The sequence below is a fragment of the Erpetoichthys calabaricus genome, chromosome 2, assembly GCF_900747795.2.
Source record: "Erpetoichthys calabaricus chromosome 2, fErpCal1.3, whole genome shotgun sequence".
Classification (NCBI taxonomy): Eukaryota; Metazoa; Chordata; class Cladistia; order Polypteriformes; family Polypteridae; genus Erpetoichthys; species Erpetoichthys calabaricus.
The window spans coordinates 175,362,354-175,388,654 of NC_041395.2; the positions used below are offsets into that span (position 1 = coordinate 175,362,354).

Genomic DNA, 26,301 nt, shown 5'->3' on the forward strand with positions numbered 1-26,301 from the left:
TTTTTAGACCCTTGTTTGATATTTTTATCATTTTTGATTTTTTTTTACCATTCTTCTACATATTTTGCCTATATTTACATTTTTCGTTCTAATCTTAGCATTAGACAAACACAGATGCACAGGCGCACTCAAAGACTCTTGTCCTTTTATTAGGGTCAATTATGAAAATAATTGCTGACACTTTCCTATATTTATTAATTAATTTATTCAAACAACTGTTTGATTTAGCGGCAACACTAATAAAATGACATGTTTTGCACAGATAAGATTGATCAATCGATAGATAAGTAAATGATATACAGAGCAACCAGAGGCAAGGAGGCAGTCAGTAGCAGAGAAGAATGTTGAGAAGAACTACTCCAGTAAACCCCATTTATTTGCATACAAAAAAAAAAAAAAAAGAAAAGCAAAATGGGTGAATGAGGCACAATACAAAAGGCGCTGATTCTTAAATCAGTCAAAAGTACTTTGGTACTTTTTATTGTTCTTGGCTTTGCTGCTCTTATTGGACTCGTATCCTGGTCAGGAATGAGAGACTACCTTCCTAGATCATTGCTTTATAAGTTACTGGAAGGGGCAGGTCTTGCTCCAGACTTCACAGCTGGGCATAAGTGTCCTCACTGGGCATCTTCTCTGAGCTTTGGAAAAAGGACAGAATACTGTTAGTGACAATGCCCCCTCTCGCCCATGATTAGTAGTGCTTACCTCAATCGAGCTTGTCAGGGGAACCCTGAATGCACATGCATAATGATAGATAGATTTTTCACATCACTGCATTTATGTTTGCAGGTATGTATTACTATCTACTAAAAACTACTTTATAAGACCTTAAATAAAAGAACCATTACAGTTAAATGTTGAGAAGCAGTTGGAAACCAGATGAATTCAATTCTTTAAGGAGCAGTCTCATGTCTGATGATTCATTTATATCGAGTATGATGTCATTGGCCTGTGAAGGCAGTTGACTACAGTATTTGTAGTTTATTCATTTTCACTTAAAATCTTTTGTGCATAGTTTCTGCTTCCAATTTTATCTTAGAGTTTGTTCTCTCGCTCACAGTTAATTTGTTTTACCGTAATCATGTTCTCAGAGGAGGTGTCCATCCATCCATTGATTGTCTAAGATGGCTTAATCCAATTAAAGGATCTATCCTGACATTGTTCCACATCTGTTCACCCATTACTGAAAATCAGCACATTTTTAGGAGATCCTGAAGCCTCAGATGTAGACTAATGTAATTAATCTCTTACATCATTTCCCATGTCATTTCTTTAGTGGTCTTTTGATTGATTTCCAGAACATTTAATAATGTGGTGTGCTTTTTCTATCTAACCCTCTGCATATCATTAGTGGTAGAAGTTTGAATCTGCAAAATTAATGGATAAAGACTAAATATGATAATACCTGCCACACTTGTATTTTAACGGCAACACTAATAAAATGGTTACTGTTATAGATAGATAGATAGATAGATAGATAGATAGATAGATAGATAGATAGATAGATAGATAGATAGATAGATAGATAGATAGATAGATAGATAGATAGATAGATAGATAGATAGATAGATAGATAGATAGATAGATAGATGCAAGGAGGCAGTCAGAAGCAGAGAGGAATGTTGGGGTACTACCCCAGTAAACCCCACTTATTAGTTTTTTGGTATTTATTATTATTCTGGTAACACTTTAGTTTAGGTACTACAAAATGCATCTATTACTCATTTACTCTTATGTAACAAGACCTTAACAAAGGCTTCTTTTTGTCTTTATAATACTTACAAAACATTAGTAGATTAGTTATTCATCTCTGCGCAGTGTAGCGTATTGACACGATGGTAAAATTACTTGTTAATATGAAAGATTCACAGGTCTTACACTAAATGTGTAATATTAAGAGACCTGTGTCACAGTTACGCCACCTCAGACCACTCCAAAGTGTTCTCTTAGTAGGTTACATTGCAGAGATGAGCACACACTTTACTGATCCTTTTGTAAGTGTTATGAAGAGCCAAAGAAGTATTTAAGGTCTTGTTACATAATAGTAAATGAGTAATAGATGCATTTTTGCACTACCTAAACTATAGTGTTACCATTCTTCTTCAAACAAAGGGTGGCAGCAGTGGGTTTCAGACCTACATATGGTTGGTGTCCATGTAGAGTGTACACATTCTCCACATGTCTGTATGGGTTTTGTCCAGCATTCCTAAAGACAATCAGGTTAAGTGAACTGGGGACTCTAAATTATTCCAGTGTGAGTGCGAGTGTATGCCTGAGTAGACCCTGTAATTAATGGAGGTCCCATCCAGGGCTGGCTTTTAAATTTTCACTGGATGCTGCTAGGATAGGTTCCAGGCCCCTGTGAATTGGATTAAACAGGTTAAGAATGTTACTTTATTTTATTATTCAAATAAAAGTAAATTAAGCACTTAATAAAAATATACTTCCCAAAGTATAATCAATAATGGTGTTTAATACTTCATATACCAAATATTTTTTGAACATGGATCATTTTCCGGAAGCATATGAATTTAAAAATTGCACAATTTAAGTTTCCGCTCTCAATTTCTATTCCAGATGTGTTGTCTATATATATTACTTTAATCACCACATTTTTGGAGGCCTTTTCTTTCTTTCAGGAAATTGGTTGATGGCTATGGGAAAGAGTTCAATTGCACATTTTGCAAGTAGAATTAGTCCCTAAAAAAGAACTATTATATTTTTTTCCTTTGTACATTCAAGCACCTTTGAATCTCAGCAGATCAATGAACCCAAATTTCAGAGTGATTGGAAATCATATTTCCAAATGTGAAATGTTGTGATTTTATTTCGAGCTTAAAGAGCAAAGATATTTTTATAAACAATATAGGGAAAAGGTAGTTTCATGTAATGTAAAAACCACAATAGTGTTACATTTTAGAAAAGTACGATCATCTTCAAAAGGATGCTGTTTGATGACTTCAGAGAAAGAAGCTCCTGCAAAATACTAAAGAGAAGAATCAATGGAGGGAGGGGAGGACAGTGGAGAAACCCCTGGTTGAGACATGACAAAAACATAGCAGTCGGTCGATTGTGGTACTAAATGCTGAGAGGAATTTAGAATTAAGGGAGCATAATCCTTAAATAAAAAAGACATACATTTGGGTAAGTAGTTAATAATGAATAAAAAATACAAGCAAAATGAATACAATGCACAAGCAAAGAAAAGAGGAAAATAAAAAAAAGTAAAAAAAAAAAAAAAAAACAATGATGAGGCCAGCATACTGAAGTCCTAACATTAATGTATAACAAGGATTATGTTAGATACAATTGTCCATAGCTACAATGGTAATTCAGAAAACACAAATACGAACACATACTAATGCGTTCCAAAGACCAGTGTTGCCAGTTTACAGTATTTTACATCCAAGTGGACAAGCTTGAACATTAACCAAGTATCAGAATACAGTCATAATTTTGGTAACCATAGTAGAGATAAAGTTAGTCTTGAAATTGGATCAAGAAATCTGAATATGTGAGTTGAGTTGATGTTAGTCTAATATCATATTTTCTACAGGATTGTATCGTTAAAAGAAACTCTCAACACAATATTATCCTTCTTCAGTTATAAATAAAAATATAGGACCATTTAAGTCAGTTTTCTGAGAATCTAGTGTTGCCTTTGTAACTGTTTTGCATTTTTCCTCTTTCCATCCTATCTTCTTAGTGCAGTTCGGTAAGTAGTGATAACAGAAAGAAAGAAAAAACACCCTAACAATAAATAAGCTTGACTTAGCAACATGCTTTATTCTTTTCTGCAGAAAACAAAAGGCTAAGCTTGGCTTCAAAATATCTTTGGCACTTTGACAAGTCTAAACTGAAACACAGGACAATGAGGCACCCTACAACAAAGCCAACCATTAATAACTAATCCACATGAATCTTTCGACTGGGAAAGGAAAGGAAATGTAGCTTATAACACGTGAGCTTGCTGCTATAGTAATCAGATCTAAACCTTTGAAAATGAAATGGGAATTCCACCCCCACCAGCAGTACATCTTTCAAGTAGGAAGCTCTCAATAAGAAGGGTTCACAAATTGCTCAAAGATGGGGTGGTTGTGTGTTAACTGCTGTTTTGACTATCGGGTGGCTTTAACTGTTAGTTAGCTGCTCTTTGGCGTTCACGCTGTTTGAGGGTTGTTGACTTTGGGGTGGCTTTATGAATCATGGGTATAGGATGTTGTGTGTGTGAGTGATGTGCCAGCTATGAGGATTGGGGATATTTATCATGTTAAGTTTTTATGATGTATGTAGCTGGCAAGTGTTCACTGTGGGTTAGGTGCCATCAGGGCAGGCTCAAGCCAATCTCCCAATCTAGGAAAAACCCAATTGTGTTGCTCCCTTTAAATTTGCAACATTACAACCAATAGGCAATAACACATAAAAGCTGTGTGCAATCCAGAGTGAGCCCATACACACAGACTAAATATCACAGATACTTCCACTCCTAAAGACTTGGTAAGTGTGTTTCTTGGGCACACTTGGTGGCCAGGTTGAGCTCTGCTGGATTTCTGAGGCTTTAGTGTTGGTCTGATGCACACATACTGCACCACTGCAAATCCCTTGGTAATGCCCCTTGTGTGTCAACTGACTGAGACTGTGAAGTCTATAGGTACACAATTTCTGAACAAACCAGCCTGCCAGTGTACTTAAACAACTTAAAAAAATCATTGCATGAATGAATATTATTATACTCACTTTTTAAAACTGTGCACGCCAGACATTAATGGTCACTCATGGCTGCAAATATCTTAACTACACCTTCACTTTCAATTTTGTGTGGCAGTTTATGCTCGATAGAAACTGTAGTAAGTCCATTAATACTGGCATGCTACTTTTATCGGTTTTAGCTTTGAGAAGGTGCATTCTCCTGGAGATATTGAATTTTATTGTTACCGTTTGAGACAATGTATTTTAAGAAGGAGACTTTGTGTTTCTGGACTGCATTTCTTTTTAATATTCTCTTATTTTTCTGTTTTGGTCATTTTAATATGCTGCATTTCACTGTTGGTGAACAATGTCACACCCTGCTGATCAGAAATGGCACCAGTGCCATATAGTCAGGGTGGGCAGCTTGAGAAGGAAGTGAGCCATTGCTCAGCCATTCAAAAAGATTAGACAGAGCTTGGCAGAATGGCATGCATTACCATCAATTTCCTAATATTTCACAGTATAGTGGTAAATTTGGCCTCCCTTGTACAAGTACTGCTCTAGGTAATTGTGTAGTTTGGCTTATGGACAAGGTGGCCGTGGGTGCAGTTAGAAGGTGGTGCTTAAGGGTCACCACCTGTAAGGAAATGCTTTTGGCTATGAGAAGTACTCTGTGAGGGTGTTGATTACTGGGAGATACTCTTGAAATGTTGACATTGAGGATGATTTTCACTCGGTGCTTTGCTTTTGGAGTTTCTGACCACAGAGCTGCAAGGGATTTTAGCAATGGAATGTGCATGGAAGTGCTGGTTGGGAAAAGTGTAAAGGGCAGTGGTATTTATAGCATGAAAACTGTGATGGGGCAATACTAGAATTTTCTCTTCATGTATGCAGACCTTTCTAATGTTTGCAGGAACTTATCCATCCCGCTTTTGCTAATGACTACTAAAACATGCAATTGTCGCATCTTTCACATTACAAAAAAAAAAAATCAAATAATGGTGATGTTGTCACAGGGTATGCACAAACTACTGTGTTTCTTCATGCCGGTCCCAAGCCTGGATAAATGGGGAGGGTTACGTCAGGAAGGGCATCCAGTATAAAATTTTACCAAATCAATATGCGGACAACAATACAAATTTCCATACCGAATTGGTCTAGCACCGGGTTAACAACGACCGCCACCAGTACTGTTAGCCAACAGGATGCTGGCAGAAATTGGGCTACTGTCGGCCGAAGAAGGAGAAGAAAAGGGGGAGACGTGTCCAGAGGCAGGAGGAGAGGAGGATGGTAAAGAGAGTGGAACTGAGGGTAGGAACTTTGAATATTGGCAGTATGGCTGGTAAGGGGAGAGAGTTAGCAGATATGATGGGGAGAAGGAAGGTTGATATATTGTGCGTGCAAGAGACTAAAGGAAGGGGAGTAAGGCCAGGTGGATTGGAGGTGGATTCAAATTGTTCTATCATGGTGTGGATAGGAGCAGAAATGGAGTAGGGGTTATTCTGAAGGAACAGTGTATCAAGAGTGTTTTGGAGGTGAAAAGAGTGTCAGACAGAGTAATGATTAAGAAGGTGGAAATTGGAGATGTGATGATGAATGTTGTTAGTGCATATGCCCCACAAGTTGGGTGTGCAATGGATGAGAAAGAAGATTTTTGGAGTGAGATGGATGAAGTGATGAACCAAGGGATAGAAAGTGGTGATTGGAGCGGATTTCAATGGACATGTTGGTGAAGGGAACAGAGGAGATGAGGAGGTGGTGGGTAGGTGTGGTGTAAAGGAGAGGAATGAAGAAGATCAGAGGATAGTGGATTTTGTCAAAAGGATGGACATGGCTATGGTGAATACATATTTTAAGAAGAGGGTGACGTACAAGAGTGGAGGAAGATGCACAAAGGTACAATACAATACAATTTATTTTTGTATAGCCCAAAATCACACAAGAAGTGCCACAATGGGCTTTAACAGGCCCTGCCTCTTGACAGACCCCCAGCCTTGACTCTCTAAGAAGACAAGGAAAAACACAGGTAGATTACATCCTATGCAGAAGAGTCAATCTGAAGGAGATTGAAGACTGCAAAGTGGTGGCAGGGGAAAGTGTAGTTAAGCAGCATAAGATGGTGGTCTGTAGGATTATGTTGGAGATCAAGAAGAGGAAGAGAGTGAGGGCAGAGCCAAGAATCAAAATGGTGGAAGTTGAGAAAGGAAGACTGCAAGGTTGAGTTTAGGGAGAAGGTGAGGCAGTCACTGGGTGGTAGTGAAGAATTACCAAACAGTTGGGAAACTACAGCAGATGTAGTAAGAGAATGAAGAATAGAAAAGCTGTTGGTCCAGATGACATATCTGTGGAAGCCTGGAGGTGTTTAGGTGAGATGGCAGTAGAGTTTTTAACCAGATTGTTTAATGGAATCTTGGAAAGTGAGAGGATATTTAAGAATAAAGGGGATGTGCAGGACTGTAGTAACTACAGGAGGATAAAATTGATGAGCCACAGCATGAAGTTATGGCAAAGAGTAGTGGAAGCTAGGTTAAGAAGTGAGGTGATGATTAGTGAGCAACAGTATGATTTCATGTCAAGAAGAAGCACCACAGATGCGATGTTTGCTTTAAGGGTGTTGATGGAGAAGTATAGAGAAGGCCAGAAGGAGTTGCATTGTGTCTTTGTGGACCTGGAGAAAGCATATGACAGGGTGCCTCGAGAGGAGTTTTGGTATTGTATGAGGAAGTCGGGAGTGGCAGAGAAGTATGTACGAGTTGTACAGGATATGTACGAGGGAAGTGTGACCATGGTGAGGTCTGTGGTGGGAGTGACAGATGCATTCAATGTGGAGGTGGGATTACATCAGGGATCGGCTCTGAGCCCTTTCTTATTTGCAATGGCGATGGACAGGTTGACAAACGAGATTAGACAGGAGTCCCACATGTGTGTAAATGAGAGGGAGGTCAGTGGAATGGTGAGGATGCAAGGAGTAGAGTTGGCAAAGGTGGATGAGTTTAAATACTTGGGATCAACAGTACAGAGTAATGGGGATTATGGAAGAAAGGTGAAAAAGAGTGCAGGCAGGGTGGAATGGGTGGAGAAGAGTGTCAGGAGTGATTTGTGACAAACAGATATCAGCAAGAGTAAAAGGGAAGGTCTACAGGACGGTAGTGAGACCAGCTATGTTATATAAGTTGGAGACGGTGGCACTGACCAGAAAGCAGAAGACAGAGCTGGAGGTAGCAGAGTTAAAGATGCTAAGATTTGCATTGGGTCTGACGAGGATTGATAGGATTAGAAATGAGTACATTAGAGGGTCAGCTCAAGTTGGATGGTTGGGAGACAAAGTCAGAGAGGCGAGATTGCACTGGTTTGGACAGAGGAGAGATGCTGAGTATATTGGCAGGAGGATGCTAAGGATAGAGCTGACAGGCAAAAGAAAAAAAGGAAGGCCTAAGGGAAGGTTTATGGATGTGGTGAGAGAGGACATGCAGGTGATGGGTGTAACAGAACAAGATACAGAGGACAGAAAGATATGGAAGAAGATGATCCACTGTGGCGACCCCTAACAGGAGCAGCCGAAAGAAGAAGAAGATGAAGGATTATCTGGCATCAGGATCATTGTGATATTATCATCATCATCTTCTAACAAAATACAACCATATAGATCTAAATGTGAAGTAAAGTGAGGGCTTCAGAACAATTGGTGCTCTGGAAAATACACCAAGTTTAGCACGGAGGTAAAAAAAAAAAAAAAAGTAAATGAAGAACAAGCAGATCGTGCTCTGCTCACCCCAAACTACACATTACACGTTCAGTAGTAATTCATACCTAGGTCACCGGGGGTGCCTGGATTTATCCAAATTTAATGTGGTCCTGTTCAGTTGTGAGTGAAAATCGACATGCAGTGTAATGTGTTATGTATGATGCAGTCCTGATATTAATCTCTATTATTATTATTTTTTTTTTAATTATTGTGGCTACCTTTTAAAGAACAAATGATCCTGGACTTTTTTGGATTGCCTTGACTGGGAAAAGCTGGTACCAGAAGAGTGAATAGGTTAAAAAAAAAAGAAAAAAAGAAACAACAGGTAGTTCTCATTTAAATATAGAAGATGACATGCAAAGCCAATTGCTAAACTTGAATGTTCATTCTGCACGTGTGCACACATTTCCAAAGGTATTGATAACACTGGAGGGCCAATTGGTCGAGCCCCTCAGCCGGAAGTCGGATTGCAGTAGCTAGCAGGAAGACAATGTCACAGACTAGAAAAGGCTACATTATTCTATATAAGTAGTTACATTGAGTAATTCATAGAACATTGAAAAAAACATTGCTTAAGAAGATGAAGCTGAGGGTTAAGATAAATATTGTAATAATAAATGAAATTACTGAGGGAAGATTAGTACTTATTTTGCACAACATCTGGTGGGGATGTGCCCTACTGGTCCTTAATGCGGAAATGCCACTGGTAGCAGGTGAGGCTGTGAAGGAGTGGAACTGATTTTGAAAAAAGGACCATATTTTGAATCTATGTTTATTTTATGTTGACCACCATCACAAAGCAATGAAAGCCTAACATATCTTAAACCAGTTCAGATCTTAAACCAGTTGTGTATTTATACATGCACACATTTCTAAGCCTATTTAATCCAGGTCAGGGGCAGAGACAACACTGGATAGGGTGCTCATCCAACACAGTCTAAAAACTGCTGATCAACCTGTCCTATATCAAATCTGGAGTACCCAAAGGGAGACAGCAGCAGACACGGGGAGAATGTGCAATATTCACACTGACAACAAATGGGCACAATATTCAAGTCTAGGATGCTGGACCCATGAAGCAGGAGTGCTAACCACTGCAGGGCCAGACGCCCCTTTAAGTCAGTAGTGCTTTTAAATAGTACACATAACTCAGAAAAGGCACAAACTACAATTATATTGTTGAAAGTTTGAAAATAAAACAAATAATTGTAAAGGTTCCTGACGCCCTCACTAGAAATGCCAATTTTGTTGAACCTTGTCATTGCCATAAGAACACACTATTGTTTTGTATCTTTCTTAGGAAAAGCATAAAAGTGACTAAAGATGCTGTATCAACTTTCACACTGTAGACAGGTTTTGTATCTCTCCACTGATTATTTTTACACTGAGTTGTGGTTAGTAGTACCTGGAGGCTTAAGAAGGTAGCATGATAAATAAGTAAGAGTGCAGAATTCATTCAAAACTTGATGTAATTTGAAAACAAGCTGCCATTCCTCTTTTTATATAGTGTCTTTCATAGTGAACACAACTATAGCTTTTTTTTATTTATTTATTTATTTTTTGCAGTGCTCTTCATTGCAGTATTAAACTTTCAGGTTTCAAGTTCCTGTGACAATTATGGCCCTGTGCTACGAAAAGATAAATCATCCCTAGTACTGATTCTAAGAATTCCCAAGAAATTAAAGAATTTGAACATTCTCAGTTTAATCAAATGGAGATTAGGAGGTTACACACTTAAAGTGTTTAAAATTATTAGGGGAATTACTAGAGTAGGTACCAGATGCTAATTTGAAACAAGTTCTTCAGGTTTAACAAGGAATAGCTGGATGTTCATTAAGGGTAAATTTCAAACTTATGTTAGAAATCATTTCTTCACAGACAGAACCATAGATTTGTACAAAAATTATCAAGCAGTCCAGTAAGATATTTCTACTTAGGGACCTTCAAAACTTGACTTGCCTTTAAAAAAAAAAAAAAAAAAAGAATTATGTAAATAAATGTGTTACAATGTGACTGGTGCTGCCCATCACACCTTTGTAAAGTGACCTCAGGTTTCCAATTCAAACATTAGAATAATCTAGACGAGAACAGGCCATTCAACACATTCAAACTCACCAGTCCTATCATTCCTTCAAAATAACATCAAGTTGAGTTTTGAAGGTTCCTAAAGTTCTGTTGTCCACCACACTACTTGGTATCTTATTCTTATTCCATGTGGTTATGGTTTTCCATGTAAACAAAAAAAAACAAATAAAAACTAATGTTATGTTTGTGTGAAATTTACAACTTAAGTTTGCAACTGTGTTCTTGTTGAACTCTTTTTAAAATAACAGCCTCAATCCACTGTACCAACTCCACTGATCTTGATACCAATAGTTAACCTAGGCCTCATTGTGGTGTTTCTGAAGGGCAGTGGTGGGGTGGTCATGTTGCACATTTCACAAATCCTCTTCTGGTTTTGTGTTCCTGAACAGAAACTGGAGGACACGGTGCTGAATCCTGACAGCAGTGGAGAAGAGAAATCTTTGATGGTCCGAGGAGAGGTGCAGGGCAGCCCTGCAACACCTATTCCAGTTCGCATTAGAGAAATTGTTACTCGCAACCTGACAGAAGAAAGCTCCAAAGGTATTGTGGTGTGCTCACTTTTGTTGTATTTTATATATCATGTTTATAAGATTTTTGATAATATCATCAGCAGAGAGTTGGTGTTTCTTCTTTCCTCTGTTACTTGGCATTCATCAGTATTAGTTCATTTGCTGTTATGGGGTGCACCACCTTGGCTAAGAGCAACAAAAGTACCTAGAATGGGCCAGGAGGAATTAACTTAAAAATATGGTGGTGCTGAAGTGCTGTAGTCCAAGACAGATGGATAATCAACTTCAATTTGCAAACATGTTGTGACCCTCGCCACTGCTTTAATTGTTAAAAATGTTGTATTCAAACAATACAAGTGTGTATCTAAACAAATAAAGCTCAGCTGATATCACATTGTGTGTTTGTTCCAGCAACAAACAAAAAACAGCTACTTATATTTTCAAAAAAAATGGAGGATAACTCAGGGATCGTCCACCTCAGAATACGGGCTAAACTGCATCTCAATGCAGCCCCAGGGTGTAGTAGGGAGCAGCCTGCAGAAGGATAAGTCATGAAATATTACAGTGTGAACGATCATTTTATTACACTAGTGACCCCAAATTGCAAAAAAATAGCTCCAGAAACAATATGGCCCCACCTGAGGGTGGCTTGGAGCCATTACAAAATAGTGAGGGAACTCTCTGATTAAAGCAACAGATAAGTGTAACAGTCAGTAATCAAACCCAGATCAACTGCTTTGATGGCAAATATCCTTATCTTTACAACAGCATTGCCACATGCTCAGCTCTGATTCTGTCGTATTTGTATTCTGCTAACTTCTTCAGGAAATTATAACCATGCAATAGAGTAAAATATCGTGAATTGGGATCACTGATTGTATTTGGTCTAAAATTGACAGTGAAAAATTTGGTGAAGAGTCCTAGAAAGATCAAGAAATGCACCCAGGTCATTAATTATAATAGAACTGAGGATTAGGGAATGGTCTGATACACTGGGCTAGGAACAGTGCCAAACTCCATACTAGTGAGCCTTTCCAACAAACACTTTGCCATCAGTTATGTTACCTATGACCTATTCCATGAAATATTTTACAGCACTTTGAACAGGAAGAAGGTACGTTAGATATGTCGGTAGCTGCTACTTGCTGTCTAGTTACTGAACTGTAAACCAGGAACAGGCAAGTGGCACTTTTGATTATTTTTACAGATGTGTGTTTTTGCCTTTTATCAACTGCTCTCTTCACTTGTGAATGCACATGAGCACAGTCACATCAAAAAGCAATGGAGGGTCTTCTAGTTTGTTAACTTTACAAACTGGGATCTTTTAGATTATATTAGGGAGTTGCAGGAACATTGCCAAGTCTGTATCTTTCAGTTGACATACAGGTATATGCATGGTGTCAATAGAAATAAAAACTGTTAAGATAAAGTGAATGAGTTGTTATGCAGGAGATCCATCCATCCATCCATTTTCCAATGATTGTAAAAATGATTTACAATTTGAAGAGGTAAGGGAAGTGACGGCGAAGGTGGTAGGGATGAGAAAGGTGCCCACACACCTGTGCTGCATGGCCGCCTTGCTGGCGGTTGCAGAGAGTTGATTCTACCATAAAATAAAATACAAAGAGGAATAAAAATCATCACCCTGAAAGTAGAGGTCACGTAGTATATGTGTACCAAATTTCAGGTCAATAGGTCAAACGGTTTGCGAGCTACGGGTGATTTAAAATCCTGGACAGACAAATAAACAAATATGGTAGCGTATTATATAAGAAGATTAACCTGATGGACTAAATGGTCTCTGCTTGTTTGTCAAACTTGTATTATTTAATACAGGGCCTTTTACTAAATACTTAATTTAAAAGACATTTCATTTGTTTTTTCATTTTAATGTGTTTTATATTGTCCTCCAAAGTGACTATGATCGCTAAACAACCACTCTTTCATCGCTGCCACAAATGCCTTTCATTACTTTACTAATTTCACATTTGTGTGCTTCTCTAAACCAACCTGTGAAAAGCATCATACAGAAATAACATACAATTCTCAATGCAATTTAATTCAGTTCTGGGTCGGCGGGGCAGAGCCTATCCTAGCCAAACTGAATAGTCAATCGCAAGGCACACTAATGCATACACTTGGTTCAAGACAATTTATTCAACTAGTGGTTATTTACTATATTCAATACTTTTCGAAGAAGTCAGATTCTCAAAGTATTTCATATTTGTTAATATTTATAACTCCTATCATCTTACACATTGAACATTACCATAAGTAACCTGTAAAGAAGTTTGTGAACCTGCTAATTGCCACATAGGGTCATGAGAAGCCAAAGCCTAACTCTGCAGTGTCAGGTACAAGGCTGAAATTAACATTGTATGGCAGTTACCGAAACACCCATGTGACTGGTTTAGGATATGGAGAGATAACCAGGAGAATCTGGGAATGCTATCAATGTTATCAAAAAGAGCAAGGCAGGAAAGCCTGTAATCTCATGTCTTCCCAGGAGGTGTCAGGAAAGGGCTACTCTTCAAATTCCTTTATCTGAAAGGCAAAAGGTGTCAACAGTCATTTGCTGGTTATTATTATTATTATTATTATTAGTAGTAGTAGTAGTCGTAGTAGTATTATAGTATACTGGCAAGATCAGTATACAATACAATTGTTTGCTAAGCTTGCTTTTATTTATTTATTTACTTATTTGTTTACTTATTTATATTTGTTTTTACAATTAGATAGCACATAGCTAAAGTAACTAGCTCAGAGTGGCATGTGTGAATCGAACTAGCATGTGAATTGAACTTACTTAGTTAAGCACTGCTTTTTTGTCACCTATTTTAGCAAACATGTGTTTCATCCAGTCAAAACAATGAAAGTTAAGAGACAGCTGCTTTTCTTTTCTGCATAAATTATTCTTTAAGTAAGAAAGCACCTTGGGCTTAGAGAACAAAAAAAAAACAAAAAAAAAAAGGTCTAAAGCATGGCGGCATACATAGCAGCTGCTGCTCTAGTGTATTTAGCACCAGTCTTCCCTCTTGATCCCTTGCACCAAAATGTTGATGTTTAGTTAGCAACCTCCTATCAGTAAGCCACAATAAAGAGAATCCCTTTTCTGAATGTAGGCTTTTACTAAAAGCCTGGTACACAATACGTGGAAGTCATGGAAGCAGTGCCCTCTGGAAGACTCATTTGTGAAAGTTTGCAAGGTCTCTACTCAAGTAAGTTCTGTAGTGTTCTAAGTGGCAGTACAAGCTAGATGCAAAATTAATGGTTTACAGTACCCTGGGACCACTAATTGTTTGGTATCACCATTTTTAACATAAAGTAACTAATTTTCAGCAAAAACAATTATTTTTCAATTGTTTTCAGAGTCAGGCTTTTTTTTCCCCCACCTGTTCTGTTCCACAGAGATTTTAAAGATGGATCAGCCACCTGAAATTTACTAGAATTATTAGGTTCTTCCCACCCACTAATTTCCAAACCAGACACATTACATTTAGGCTCTAGAGACCCTATATATTTATCAAAGCATTTTTCCGCTGCGATTTTCTTTTACAGCTTTTAGTTCCATTCTCAATTAAACTGTCATATAGATCAGGTAGGGGTTGCAATCCTGCCTTCGCTTGTGCCCAAGTTACCACTGGACAGAATACTTTTTTAAATTCAATTTTAGCATTTCATCGTATTGCACCCCTTTAGCAAGTCTTATAAGCACAGATCCTCCTTAATATCATATCAGAAGGCAAATTTTCTACCACACAAACCTTCATCATTTACAGTTGATCATTGACTTCCACTACCACCTTTACTATAGACTCATTTTTATGATCTCTGTGTATACATTAAATATGTCCTGACTTAACATAAAAAAATGTAGTCTCAAACCTGAAGTTTTTTAAGGAAGAGATGGAGCTACCTGTGTCTAACAATTGTTTATGTAACATCAACAACAATTTGTTTCTTGTATAACCCAAAAATCTCAAAAGGAACTCCTCAATGAGCATTAACAGGCCCTGTTTTGTGAAGGCACTGCAGCCTTGATTCCCTAGGAAGACAACAAAAAATTTCCAAAAAAAAAAAAAAAAACTATTGTAGGAAAATAAGAAATCTTGGGAAGAGCAATTAAGAGAGAGACCTACCTTCCAGGTAGGTTGGGCTTACAATGTGTGCCAAATAGGGGGGTAAATACAACACACAAAATAGAATGCAAGTAATCCTCTTCACAGAACTAGATGGCCAATCTGTCATTCCCATCTTCTGTCATTGCCAGCTTGCACTTCTGCAGCTAGTTCTGCAGGTGATAACCAAGCTGCTCCTGGACTGTGAAGTGCGCCATATTGCCACCTTGGAAATACAATACAACAGTAGAAACTACTCCTCAACATGTGCAGGTGCAGAGTGCCACAACAATAATCAAGGGAAGTACCTTTCCATTAATAGCCACTAGCAAATAGGCAATGTTAGTTTTATTAATTCCCTATAAGAATTCTTCCATTCTTGGTACACAACAAAATCCAGTTAATTTTGGCTTCTATATTGGTAATACAGAAGTTTTATGTCCAAGCTGTTGACAATAAAAACGTATCATTCGCTTGCCAACATTCTCAGTGTTTTTGCTGACTGTCTTATTACCTTGTCCAAATGGGTTCCCTTAAGTTTTTTGTTGACTCATGTCTTCTCGGTTACCTTGGTTAAAGAGGATGATCACAGTGAACTCTTTCAGCTCATGTTCTTTAACCTGTATCATATCATATGGGAGGGCACAAAGCAGCTGGTCCAAAATGAGAAGTTTTTCTATCACCTTGTCTCAGTAGGAAATTCACTCCCTCTGAACTTATCCATCCATCCATTTTCCAACCCACTGAATCCAAACACAGGGTCACGGGGGTCTGCTGGAGCCAATCCCAGCCAACACAGGGCACAAGGCAGGAACCAGTCCTGGGCAGGGTGCCAACCCACCGCAGGACACACACAAACACACCCACACACCAAGCACACACTAGGGCCAATTTAGAATCGCCAATCCACCTAACCTGCATGTCTTTGGACTGTGGGAGGAAACCGGAGCGCCTGGAGGAAACTCACGCAGACACGGGGAGAACATGCAAACTCCACGCAGGGAGGACCTGGGAAGCCTCTGACCTTAACCAATTGAAACTTCTTTCAGTTTTCAGTTCACTGTAATCCTCCAATTTTTCTTCATCCATTGTAGTATATGCCTTTTCCTCGTAACAAAGGTATGAGTCTTCATGCTCACTGTTCCTCTGGCCATTTCCAAGTTTTGGCCAGTCATTCAAAACAGAGCAAGTAATTTCCCATATCTTCCCCATCTTGATAGGCTAACATCTTAGGTTCTTCTCGAAAAACCCTTTCAATGGAAAATGGTGTTTGGTTGACCTCTACCAGTGCTCTTTGGTGCTGTGTTTTTGAAACTGACTTGGGAGGGGAGGTCTGTAGGATGAGCCCAAATGCTGTAGTAGGTAGTTCTATTCTGAGGCTCTTATTGAAGTGTTGCCATCTCAAGCCTCAAAGTTAATTTAGAAAACATTCCTTTTGTCTCTATTTTTTAAAACAGTGCCACAGCTTCCACTTCTGCAGCTAGTTCTGCAAGTGATAACCAAGCTGCTCCTGGACTGTGAAGTGTGCCAAATTGTTTATAGTCATCATCTTCTTCTCCGGTTTCTCAAACCTCATCTTCTGGGACTTATAGTTTTTGTGGCCACATACTTGTCCTTCTTGTCACCAGACATTTGTTCTTACTGGTCATCCCACCCCTGCTACCAAAACGTCACAGTTAATAGTCATGTTTTTTTGCATTTTGAGAAAAGGATTGTCACTCTAACACACCATTGCAAAAAGAGTTGCTTACAGGTGCATCCTCAAAATACATAAGTAAACAATAACAAACTATTTTTCTAATATATTCAGAAATACTGTGCTTATCTTACTGCTCATTAGCCCACTTCTCTTATCAATAAATTATCCATACATCTGTCTCCACCCTTCAGTACAAACTATGTTGTATTAAATAGTTATTCTACTTCAACAAAAAACAAAACAAAATCCATTAACACTTAATATAAAAATTTGTTTAATTTAATTGTATTGTATCTGGATGCATAAATATTTTTAAATACAAACAAAGAAAGTTGCAGACCTCCAAACTTCTTTTGTAATTTCAATTTTGCATACCTAAATCAATTGTTTGGCCAACTCATGAAAACCCAGTCTCAAAACCAAGGTACCATTTTGGACCCCAGAGTACATTTGCAGATGCGGACTGCTTGTGATAGCCTGGTAGTGTGAACAAGCACAAAATGTTTGGTAAATACACATTTCTGTTGATGAATTACAAAGAGATACCTGGAGGTTTGTATTCAGACTATACACCAATAATGGATGTAGAGGTGTGGGATAACACTGTTCAAGCTGAAACTTTAATATTTAATGAAAACAAAACCGATAAACTTTATGCCTCACATGTACTCCCACTGATATACAGGTGACTGGCGGCCTGAGTAAATTATTTGTTTATGCATAGTTAGTGACAGAATTCTCTGTCAACACTCTACAGTGCTTTGCAGACCTGAACTTAGCAGCTCACATACCAGACTGTCATACAGCCAGTCAATAGTTACTTCAGGTTGCACATTCAGGAGCTGGTAAACATAAATGGAGACATCTGGGCTTTCTTCAGATGTTATTTTATATTTCATGACCATTGAAGTTCATGTGCATCATGTACTCAGCAACCGACCAAGCAACACAGCAACCAGGCACATTTTATGATTCTAGCATCACAATATAGCAAAAAAAAAAAAAAAAACCTGGTGAAGCCTCAAAAAACATCCAGACAACATCCCAGAAACCTCAGTGACCTATCCTAGCATAGGTCTCACCAAGACAAGTTAGGCAGTGGGGAAGCTTGTAAAAAGATTCTTGTAAAAGAGACTTGTAAGAAGAAGTCAAAATGAGAATCTTTATAAAAAGTGGTTATTCATTCATACAAAAGGGAAAATATAACATCTTCATCTTTCAGCTGCTCCAGTTACGGGTTGCCACAGCGGATCATCTTCCATATCTTTCTGTCCTCTGCATCTTGCTCTGTTACACCCATCCCCTGCATGTCCTCTCTCACCACATCCATAAACCTTCTCTTAGGCCTTCCTCTTTTTCTCTTACCTGGCAGCTCTATCCTTAGCCTCCTTTTCCCAATATACTCAGCATCTCTCCTCTGCACATGTCCAAACCAATGCAATCTCACCTCTCTGACTCCAAACCATCCAACTTGAGCTGACCCTCTAATGTACTCATTTCTAATCCTGTCCATCCTTGTCACACCCAATGCAAATCTTAACATCTTTAACTCTGCTACCTCCATCTGTGTCTCCTGCTTTCTGGTCAGTGCCACCGTCGCCAAACCATATAACAAAATATAATATAAATGCTCAAAAGAGCAACAAAGAAAGGTACCTAATAGGGAATCCAAGGAAAATGAGTTCCAAAACACAATCCAGAGGAAGAATCCAATAAACTGAGCAAAACATTAGCCAAATTAGTAAATCCAAAAAGAAAATCAATACTGTACTCCCAATTATAAATTAAAAAACCACATAGGGCTTATTTCTTAGCCTGCTTTTTCTAGGCTGGGTATGGGCCCTAGCATTGATGCAACACATTACTATAAACACCCCCACTTAGAAAATACAAATAAATAAATAGAACAAAATTAACCAAAAATATAGAAATGCAGAAAATGCATAATTAAAATAAACATATGATCAATAATTCACCAATAACAAAAGCAATAAAACAGAAAATAAACATAGTAGGCAGCAACCATGAAAAACAATTATAGAAATTGGTGACACAGTGATGTACTGAAGTACCAAGAAAAAAATAAATTAAAACAAAAATTAATAACACATAGAAACAAAATCAAATGTAATAAATGAATATTAATAATGCCTTCCTACCAGAGTTCTCCTCCAAATGCATCCATCTGGCTAGAAAAGGTTATTTTTTTTGTACAACTGACAAAGTAGATTGAGTGTGTGTGAATCTTCCACAGGAACCCAGAGCTGGTCCTCTGGCCCATTGCCTCTCCAGTGAATTGTGAGCTGGGCTCATGAATCATGTCACCAAGAGTCCTGTACTTTCATATTTTATATTCTGGCTCACCATGTACAACAGGCAGTACTTTTAGCTGATCAAGAATAGGAATTGAAATGTTTTTGGTTTTGGATAAAAAAACATAACACCATAACTCTAAAATGACTTCACATATAAGTGATAGGGTCAGCCTTGTTAATTATAGTATATGGCTACCAATTTGCAAAATGGTAAGCATGAAGCCTTGCACTGCCATACCTTCTGTCTGATAATTTGGAGGAATTCTTCATTTCTGAGAGAATTTTTGGTTGATTTCAAGAGTCTCCCAAACCTTCACCAGATTTGCTTAAATTGGCCTAATAGTTAGAAAGACTAGGAACTTAAGAGGAAACAAAGGTCTGAATCATTCTAACATGATTGCATGTAAGCACATGCCTTATGGGCATTCCCAAACCTCTGTTTCTCATGAGACTTTTAGGGCATTTGATTAGTATAAGCTGCCATTTTATTATATCAGACACCAAAATGTCAAGGATCACATGACATGTGCAGTATGTGCAGCGACAAGTGATAACACAGAATGATTAAAAAAAATCTGGGCGGCACGGTGGCGCAGTGGTAGGGGCTGCTGCCTCGCAGTTAGGAGACCCAGGTTCGCTATGTTCTCCCCGTGTCTGCGTGGGTTTCCTCCGGGCGCTCCGGTTTCCTCCCACAGTCCAAAGACATGCAGGTTAGGTGGATTGGCGATTCTAAATTGGCCCTAGTGTGTGCTTGGTGTGTGGGTGTGTTTGTGTGTGTCCTGCGGTGGGTTGGCACCCTGCCCGGGATTGTTTCCTGCCTTATGCCCTGTGTTGGCTGGGATTGGCTCCAGCAGACCCCCGTGACCCTGTGTTCGGATTCAGCGGGTTAGAAAATGGATGGATGGATGGATGGATGGATGGATGGATGGATGAAAATAAAAAAGAATAATGCATGGAAACAAAAGCGAATGTAATAAGCAACTTAATGACATGTCGACAATGGTCGACTTTTCACTTTGAATATTACAGCAGCTACAACCTTTCTGGTGGCCAGCACATCTCAGTCAAATCTTGAGACACTAAAGCTAACATTGCATGGAAGGATTCTGTCTTCAGCTTGACAACTTCCATTGCTACCAGTGTACACTAACAATAATAATAATAATTCTTTACATTTATATAGCGCTTTTCTCACAGGTTCTAGATGTATGAGCAAAGCTCCTTGCAGCTAATTTGAATAAGTTAAGAAGATCCATTCAGACTCCATGACATCTCTGACCACTGGCAAAGATGCACTAGAAGCTGATCTAGAGATGAGAGTTAAATTCATCATAAACAAAGGCATCATCTTGTCATTACTAGCATACTCTTGTTACCTCTTTGTGTCTTTCTGGTATGTTCATCAGGCATGCCTTCCATTTGGGCATGTTCTCCATCAAGTGGTTATCAGTGGATTGCTCTGCACTTTTATTTACTTGAGCATTTAGTATACATATGTACCATAGGTACACCACAAAATATGTCACTGCTCTTTGGCCCCAGGTACTCTAGAGTGGCACAATGCCACATGGTTAGTGCTGTTGCTCCACCACTCAAAAACCATTAGTAGAATGGGCCAGGAGGAATTAACTTAAAAATATGGTGGTGCTGAAGTGCTGTAGTCCAAGACAGATGGATAATCAACTTCAATTTGCAAACATGTTGTGACCCTCGCCACTGCTTTAATTGTTAAAAATGTTGTATTCAAACAATACAAGTGTGTATCTAAACAAATAAAGCTCAGCTGATATCACATTGTGTGTTTGTTCCAGCAACAAACAAAAAACAGCTACTTATATTTTCAAAAAAAATGGAGGATAACTCAGGGATCGTCCACCTCAGAATACGGGCTAAACTGCATCTCAATGCAGCCCCAGGGTGTAGTAGGGAGCAGCCTGCAGAAGGATAAGTCATGAAATATTACAGTGTGAACGATCATTTTATTACACTAGTGACCCCAAATTGCAAAAAAATAGCTCCAGAAACAATATGGCCCCACCTGAGGGTGGCTTGGAGCCATTACAAAATAGTGAGGGAACTCTCTGATTAAAGCAACAGATAAGTGTAACAGTCAGTAATCAAAACCCAGATCAACTGCTTTGATGGCAAATATCCTTATCTTTACAACAGCATTGCCACATGCTCAGCTCTGATTCTGTCGTATTTGTATTCTGCTAACTTCTTCAGGAAATTATAACCATGCAATAGAGTAAAATATCGTGAATTGGGATCACTGATTGTATTTGGTCTAAAATTGACAGTGAAAAATTTGGTGAAGAGTCCTAGAAAGATCAAGAAATGCACCCAGGTCATTAATTATAATAGAACTGAGGATTAGGGAATGGTCTGATACACTGGGCTAGGAACAGTGCCAAACTCCATACTAGTGAGCCTTTCCAACAAACACTTTGCCATCAGTTATGTTACCTATGACCTATTCCATGAAATATTTTACAGCACTTTGAACAGGAAGAAGGTACGTTAGATATGTCGGTAGCTGCTACTTGCTGTCTAGTTACTGAACTGTAAACCAGGAACAGGCAAGTGGCACTTTTGATTATTTTTACAGATGTGTGTTTTTGCCTTTTATCAACTGCTCTCTTCACTTGTGAATGCACATGAGCACAGTCACATCAAAAAGCAATGGAGGGTCTTCTAGTTTGTTAACTTTACAAACTGGGATCTTTTAGATTATATTAGGGAGTTGCAGGAACATTGCCAAGTCTGTATCTTTCAGTTGACATACAGGTATATGCATGGTGTCAATAGAAATAAAAACTGTTTTAGTTCCATTCTCAATTAAACTGTCATATAGATCAGGTAGGGGTTGCAATCCTGCCTTCGCTTGTGCCCAAGTTACCACTGGACAGAATACTTTTTTAAATTCAATTTTAGCATTTCATCGTATTGCACCCCTTTAGCAAGTCTTATAAGCACAGATCCTCCTTAATATCATATCAGAAGGCAAATTTTCTACCACACAAACCTTCATCATTTACAGTTGATCATTGACTTCCACTACCACCTTTACTATAGACTCATTTTTATGATCTCTGTGTATACATTAAATATGTCCTGACTTAACATAAAAAAATGTAGTCTCAAACCTGAAGTTTTTTAAGGAAGAGATGGAGCTACCTGTGTCTAACAATTGTTTATGTAACATCAACAACAATTTGTTTCTTGTATAACCCAAAAATCTCAAAAGGAACTCCTCAATGAGCATTAACAGGCCCTGTTTTGTGAAGGCACTGCAGCCTTGATTCCCTAGGAAGACAACAAAAAATTTCCAAAAAAAAAAAAAAAAAACTATTGTAGGAAAATAAGAAATCTTGGGAAGAGCAATTAAGAGAGAGACCTACCTTCCAGGTAGGTTGGGCTTACAATGTGTGCCAAATAGGGGGGTAAATACAACACACAAAATAGAATGCAAGTAATCCTCTTCACAGAACTAGATGGCCAATCTGTCATTCCCATCTTCTGTCATTGCCAGCTTGCACTTCTGCAGCTAGTTCTGCAGGTGATAACCAAGCTGCTCCTGGACTGTGAAGTGCGCCATATTGCCACCTTGGAAATACAATACAACAGTAGAAACTACTCCTCAACATGTGCAGGTGCAGAGTGCCACAACAATAATCAAGGGAAGTACCTTTCCATTAATAGCCACTAGCAAATAGGCAATGTTAGTTTTATTAATTCCCTATAAGAATTCTTCCATTCTTGGTACACAACAAAATCCAGTTAATTTTGGCTTCTATATTGGTAATACAGAAGTTTTATGTCCAAGCTGTTGACAATAAAAACGTATCATTCGCTTGCCAACATTCTCAGTGTTTTTGCTGACTGTCTTATTACCTTGTCCAAATGGGTTCCCTTAAGTTTTTTGTTGACTCATGTCTTCTCGGTTACCTTTGGTTAAAGAGGATGATCACAGTGAACTCTTTCAGCTCATGTTCTTTAACCTGTATCATATCATATGGGAGGGCACAAAGCAGCTGGTCCAAAATGAGAAGTTTTTCTATCACCTTGTCTCAGTAGGAAATTCACTCCCTCTGAACTTATCCATCCATCCATTTTCCAACCCACTGAATCCAAACACAGGGTCACGGGGGTCTGCTGGAGCCAATCCCAGCCAACACAGGGCACAAGGCAGGAACCAGTCCTGGGCAGGGTGCCAACCCACCGCAGGACACACACAAACACACCCCACACACCAAGCACACACTAGGGCCAATTTAGAATCGCCAATCCACCTAACCTGCATGTCTTTGGACTGTGGGAGGAAACCGGAGCGCCTGGAGGAAACTCACGCAGACACGGGGAGAACATGCAAACTCCACGCAGGGAGGACCTGGGAAGCCTCTGACCTTAACCAATTGAAACTTCTTTCAGTTTTCAGTTCACTGTAATCCTCCAATTTTTCTTCATCCATTGTAGTATATGCCTTTTCCTCGTAACAAAGGTATGAGTCTTCATGCTCACTGTTCCTCTGGCCATTTCCAAGTTTTGGCCAGTCATTCAAAACAGAGCAAGTAATTTCCCATATCTTCCCCATCTTGATAGGCTAACATCTTAGGTTCTTCTCGAAAAACCCTTTCAATGGAAAATGGTGTTTGGTTGACCTCTACCAGTGCTCTTTGGTGCTGTGTTTTTGAAACTGACTTGGGAGGGAGGTCTGTAGGATGAGCCCAAATGCTGTAGTAGGTAGTTCTATTCTGAGGCTCTTATTGAAGTGTTGCCATCTCAAGCCTCAAAGTTAATTTAGAAAACATTCCTTTTGTCTCTATTTTTTAAAACAGTGCCACAGCTTCCACTTCTGCAGCTAGTTCTGCAAGTGATAACCAAGCTGCTCCTGGACTGTGAAGTGTGCCAAATTGTTTATAGTCATCATCTTCTTCTCCGGTTTCTCAAACCTCATCTTCTGGGACTTATAGTTTTTGTGGCCACATACTTGTCCTTCTTGTCACCAGACATTTGTTCTTACTGGTCATCCCACCCCTGCTACCAAAACGTCACAGTTAATAGTCATGTTTTTTGCATTTTGAGAAAAGGATTGTCACTCTAACACACCATTGCAAAAAGAGTTGCTTACAGGTGCATCCTCAAAATACATAAGTAAACAATAACAAACTATTTTTCTAATATATTCAGAAATACTGTGCTTATCTTACTGCTCATTAGCCCACTTCTCTTATCAATAAATTATCCATACATCTGTCTCCACCCTTCAGTACAAACTATGTTGTATTAAATAGTTATTCTACTTCAACAAAAAACAAAACAAAATCCATTAACACTTAATATAAAAAATTTGTTTAATTTAATTGTATTGTATCTGGATGCATAAATATTTTTAAATACAAACAAAGAAAGTTGCAGACCTCCAAACTTCTTTTGTAATTTCAATTTTGCATACCTAAATCAATTGTTTGGCCAACTCATGAAAACCCAGTCTCAAAACCAAGGTACCATTTTGGACCCCAGAGTACATTTGCAGATGCGGACTGCTTGTGATAGCCTGGTAGTGTGAACAAGCACAAAATGTTTGGTAAATACACATTTCTGTTGATGAATTACAAAGAGATACCTGGAGGTTTGTATTCAGACTATACACCAATAATGGATGTAGAGGTGTGGGATAACACTGTTCAAGCTGAAACTTTAATATTTAATGAAAACAAAACCGATAAACTTTATGCCTCACATGTACTCCCACTGATATACAGGTGACTGGCGGCCTGAGTAAATTATTTGTTTATGCATAGTTAGTGACAGAATTCTCTGTCAACACTCTACAGTGCTTTGCAGACCTGAACTTAGCAGCTCACATACCAGACTGTCATACAGCCAGTCAATAGTTACTTCAGGTTGCACATTCAGGAGCTGGTAAACATAAATGGAGACATCTGGGCTTTCTTCAGATGTTATTTTATATTTCATGACCATTGAAGTTCATGTGCATCATGTACTCAGCAACCGACCAAGCAACACAGCAACCAGGCACATTTTATGATTCTAGCATCACAATATAGCAAAAAAAAAAAAAAAACCTGGTGAAGCCTCAAAAAACATCCAGACAACATCCCAGAAACCTCAGTGACCTATCCTAGCATAGGTCTCACCAAGACAAGTTAGGCAGTGGGGAAGCTTGTAAAAAGATTCTTGTAAAAGAGACTTGTAAGAAGAAGTCAAAATGAGAATCTTTATAAAAAGTGGTTATTCATTCATACAAAAGGGAAAATATAACATCTTCATCTTTCAGCTGCTCCAGTTACGGGTTGCCACAGCGGATCATCTTCCATATCTTTCTGTCCTCTGCATCTTGCTCTGTTACACCCATCCCCTGCATGTCCTCTCTCACCACATCCATAAACCTTCTCTTAGGCCTTCCTCTTTTTCTCTTACCTGGCAGCTCTATCCTTAGCCTCCTTTTCCCAATATACTCAGCATCTCTCCTCTGCACATGTCCAAACCAATGCAATCTCACCTCTCTGACTCCAAACCATCCAACTTGAGCTGACCCTCTAATGTACTCATTTCTAATCCTGTCCATCCTTGTCACACCCAATGCAAATCTTAACATCTTTAACTCTGCTACCTCCATCTGTGTCTCCTGCTTTCTGGTCAGTGCCACCGTCGCCAAACCATATAACAAAATATAATATAAATGCTCAAAAGAGCAACAAAGAAAGGTACCTAATAGGGAATCCAAGGAAAATGAGTTCCAAAACACAATCCAGAGGAAGAATCCAATAAACTGAGCAAAACATTAGCCAAATTAGTAAATCCAAAAAGAAAATCAATACTGTACTCCCAATTATAAATTAAAAAACCACATAGGGCTTATTTCTTAGCCTGCTTTTTCTAGGCTGGGTATGGGCCCTAGCATTGATGCAACACATTACTATAAACACCCCCACTTAGAAAATACAAATAAATAAATAGAACAAAATTAACCAAAAATATAGAAATGCAGAAAATGCATAATTAAAATAAACATATGATCAATAATTCACCAATAACAAAAGCAATAAAACAGAAAATAAACATAGTAGGCAGCAACCATGAAAAACAATTATAGAAATTGGTGACACAGTGATGT

General features: G+C 38.6%; 1 protein-coding gene across 2 annotated transcripts in view; it reads left to right on the forward strand.

The window, feature by feature from the left end:
* Positions 1 to 26,301, forward strand: part of crocc2 (ciliary rootlet coiled-coil, rootletin family member 2) — a 224,487-nt gene that overhangs the window by 16,396 nt on the left and 181,790 nt on the right. For both annotated transcript variants that reach the window (XM_051922722.1, XM_051922721.1), the window contains exon 2: positions 10,909 to 11,059. In XM_051922722.1, the coding sequence (XP_051778682.1) occupies positions 10,909 to 11,059 (151 nt within the window). The remainder of the gene's footprint in view (positions 1 to 10,908; positions 11,060 to 26,301) is intronic.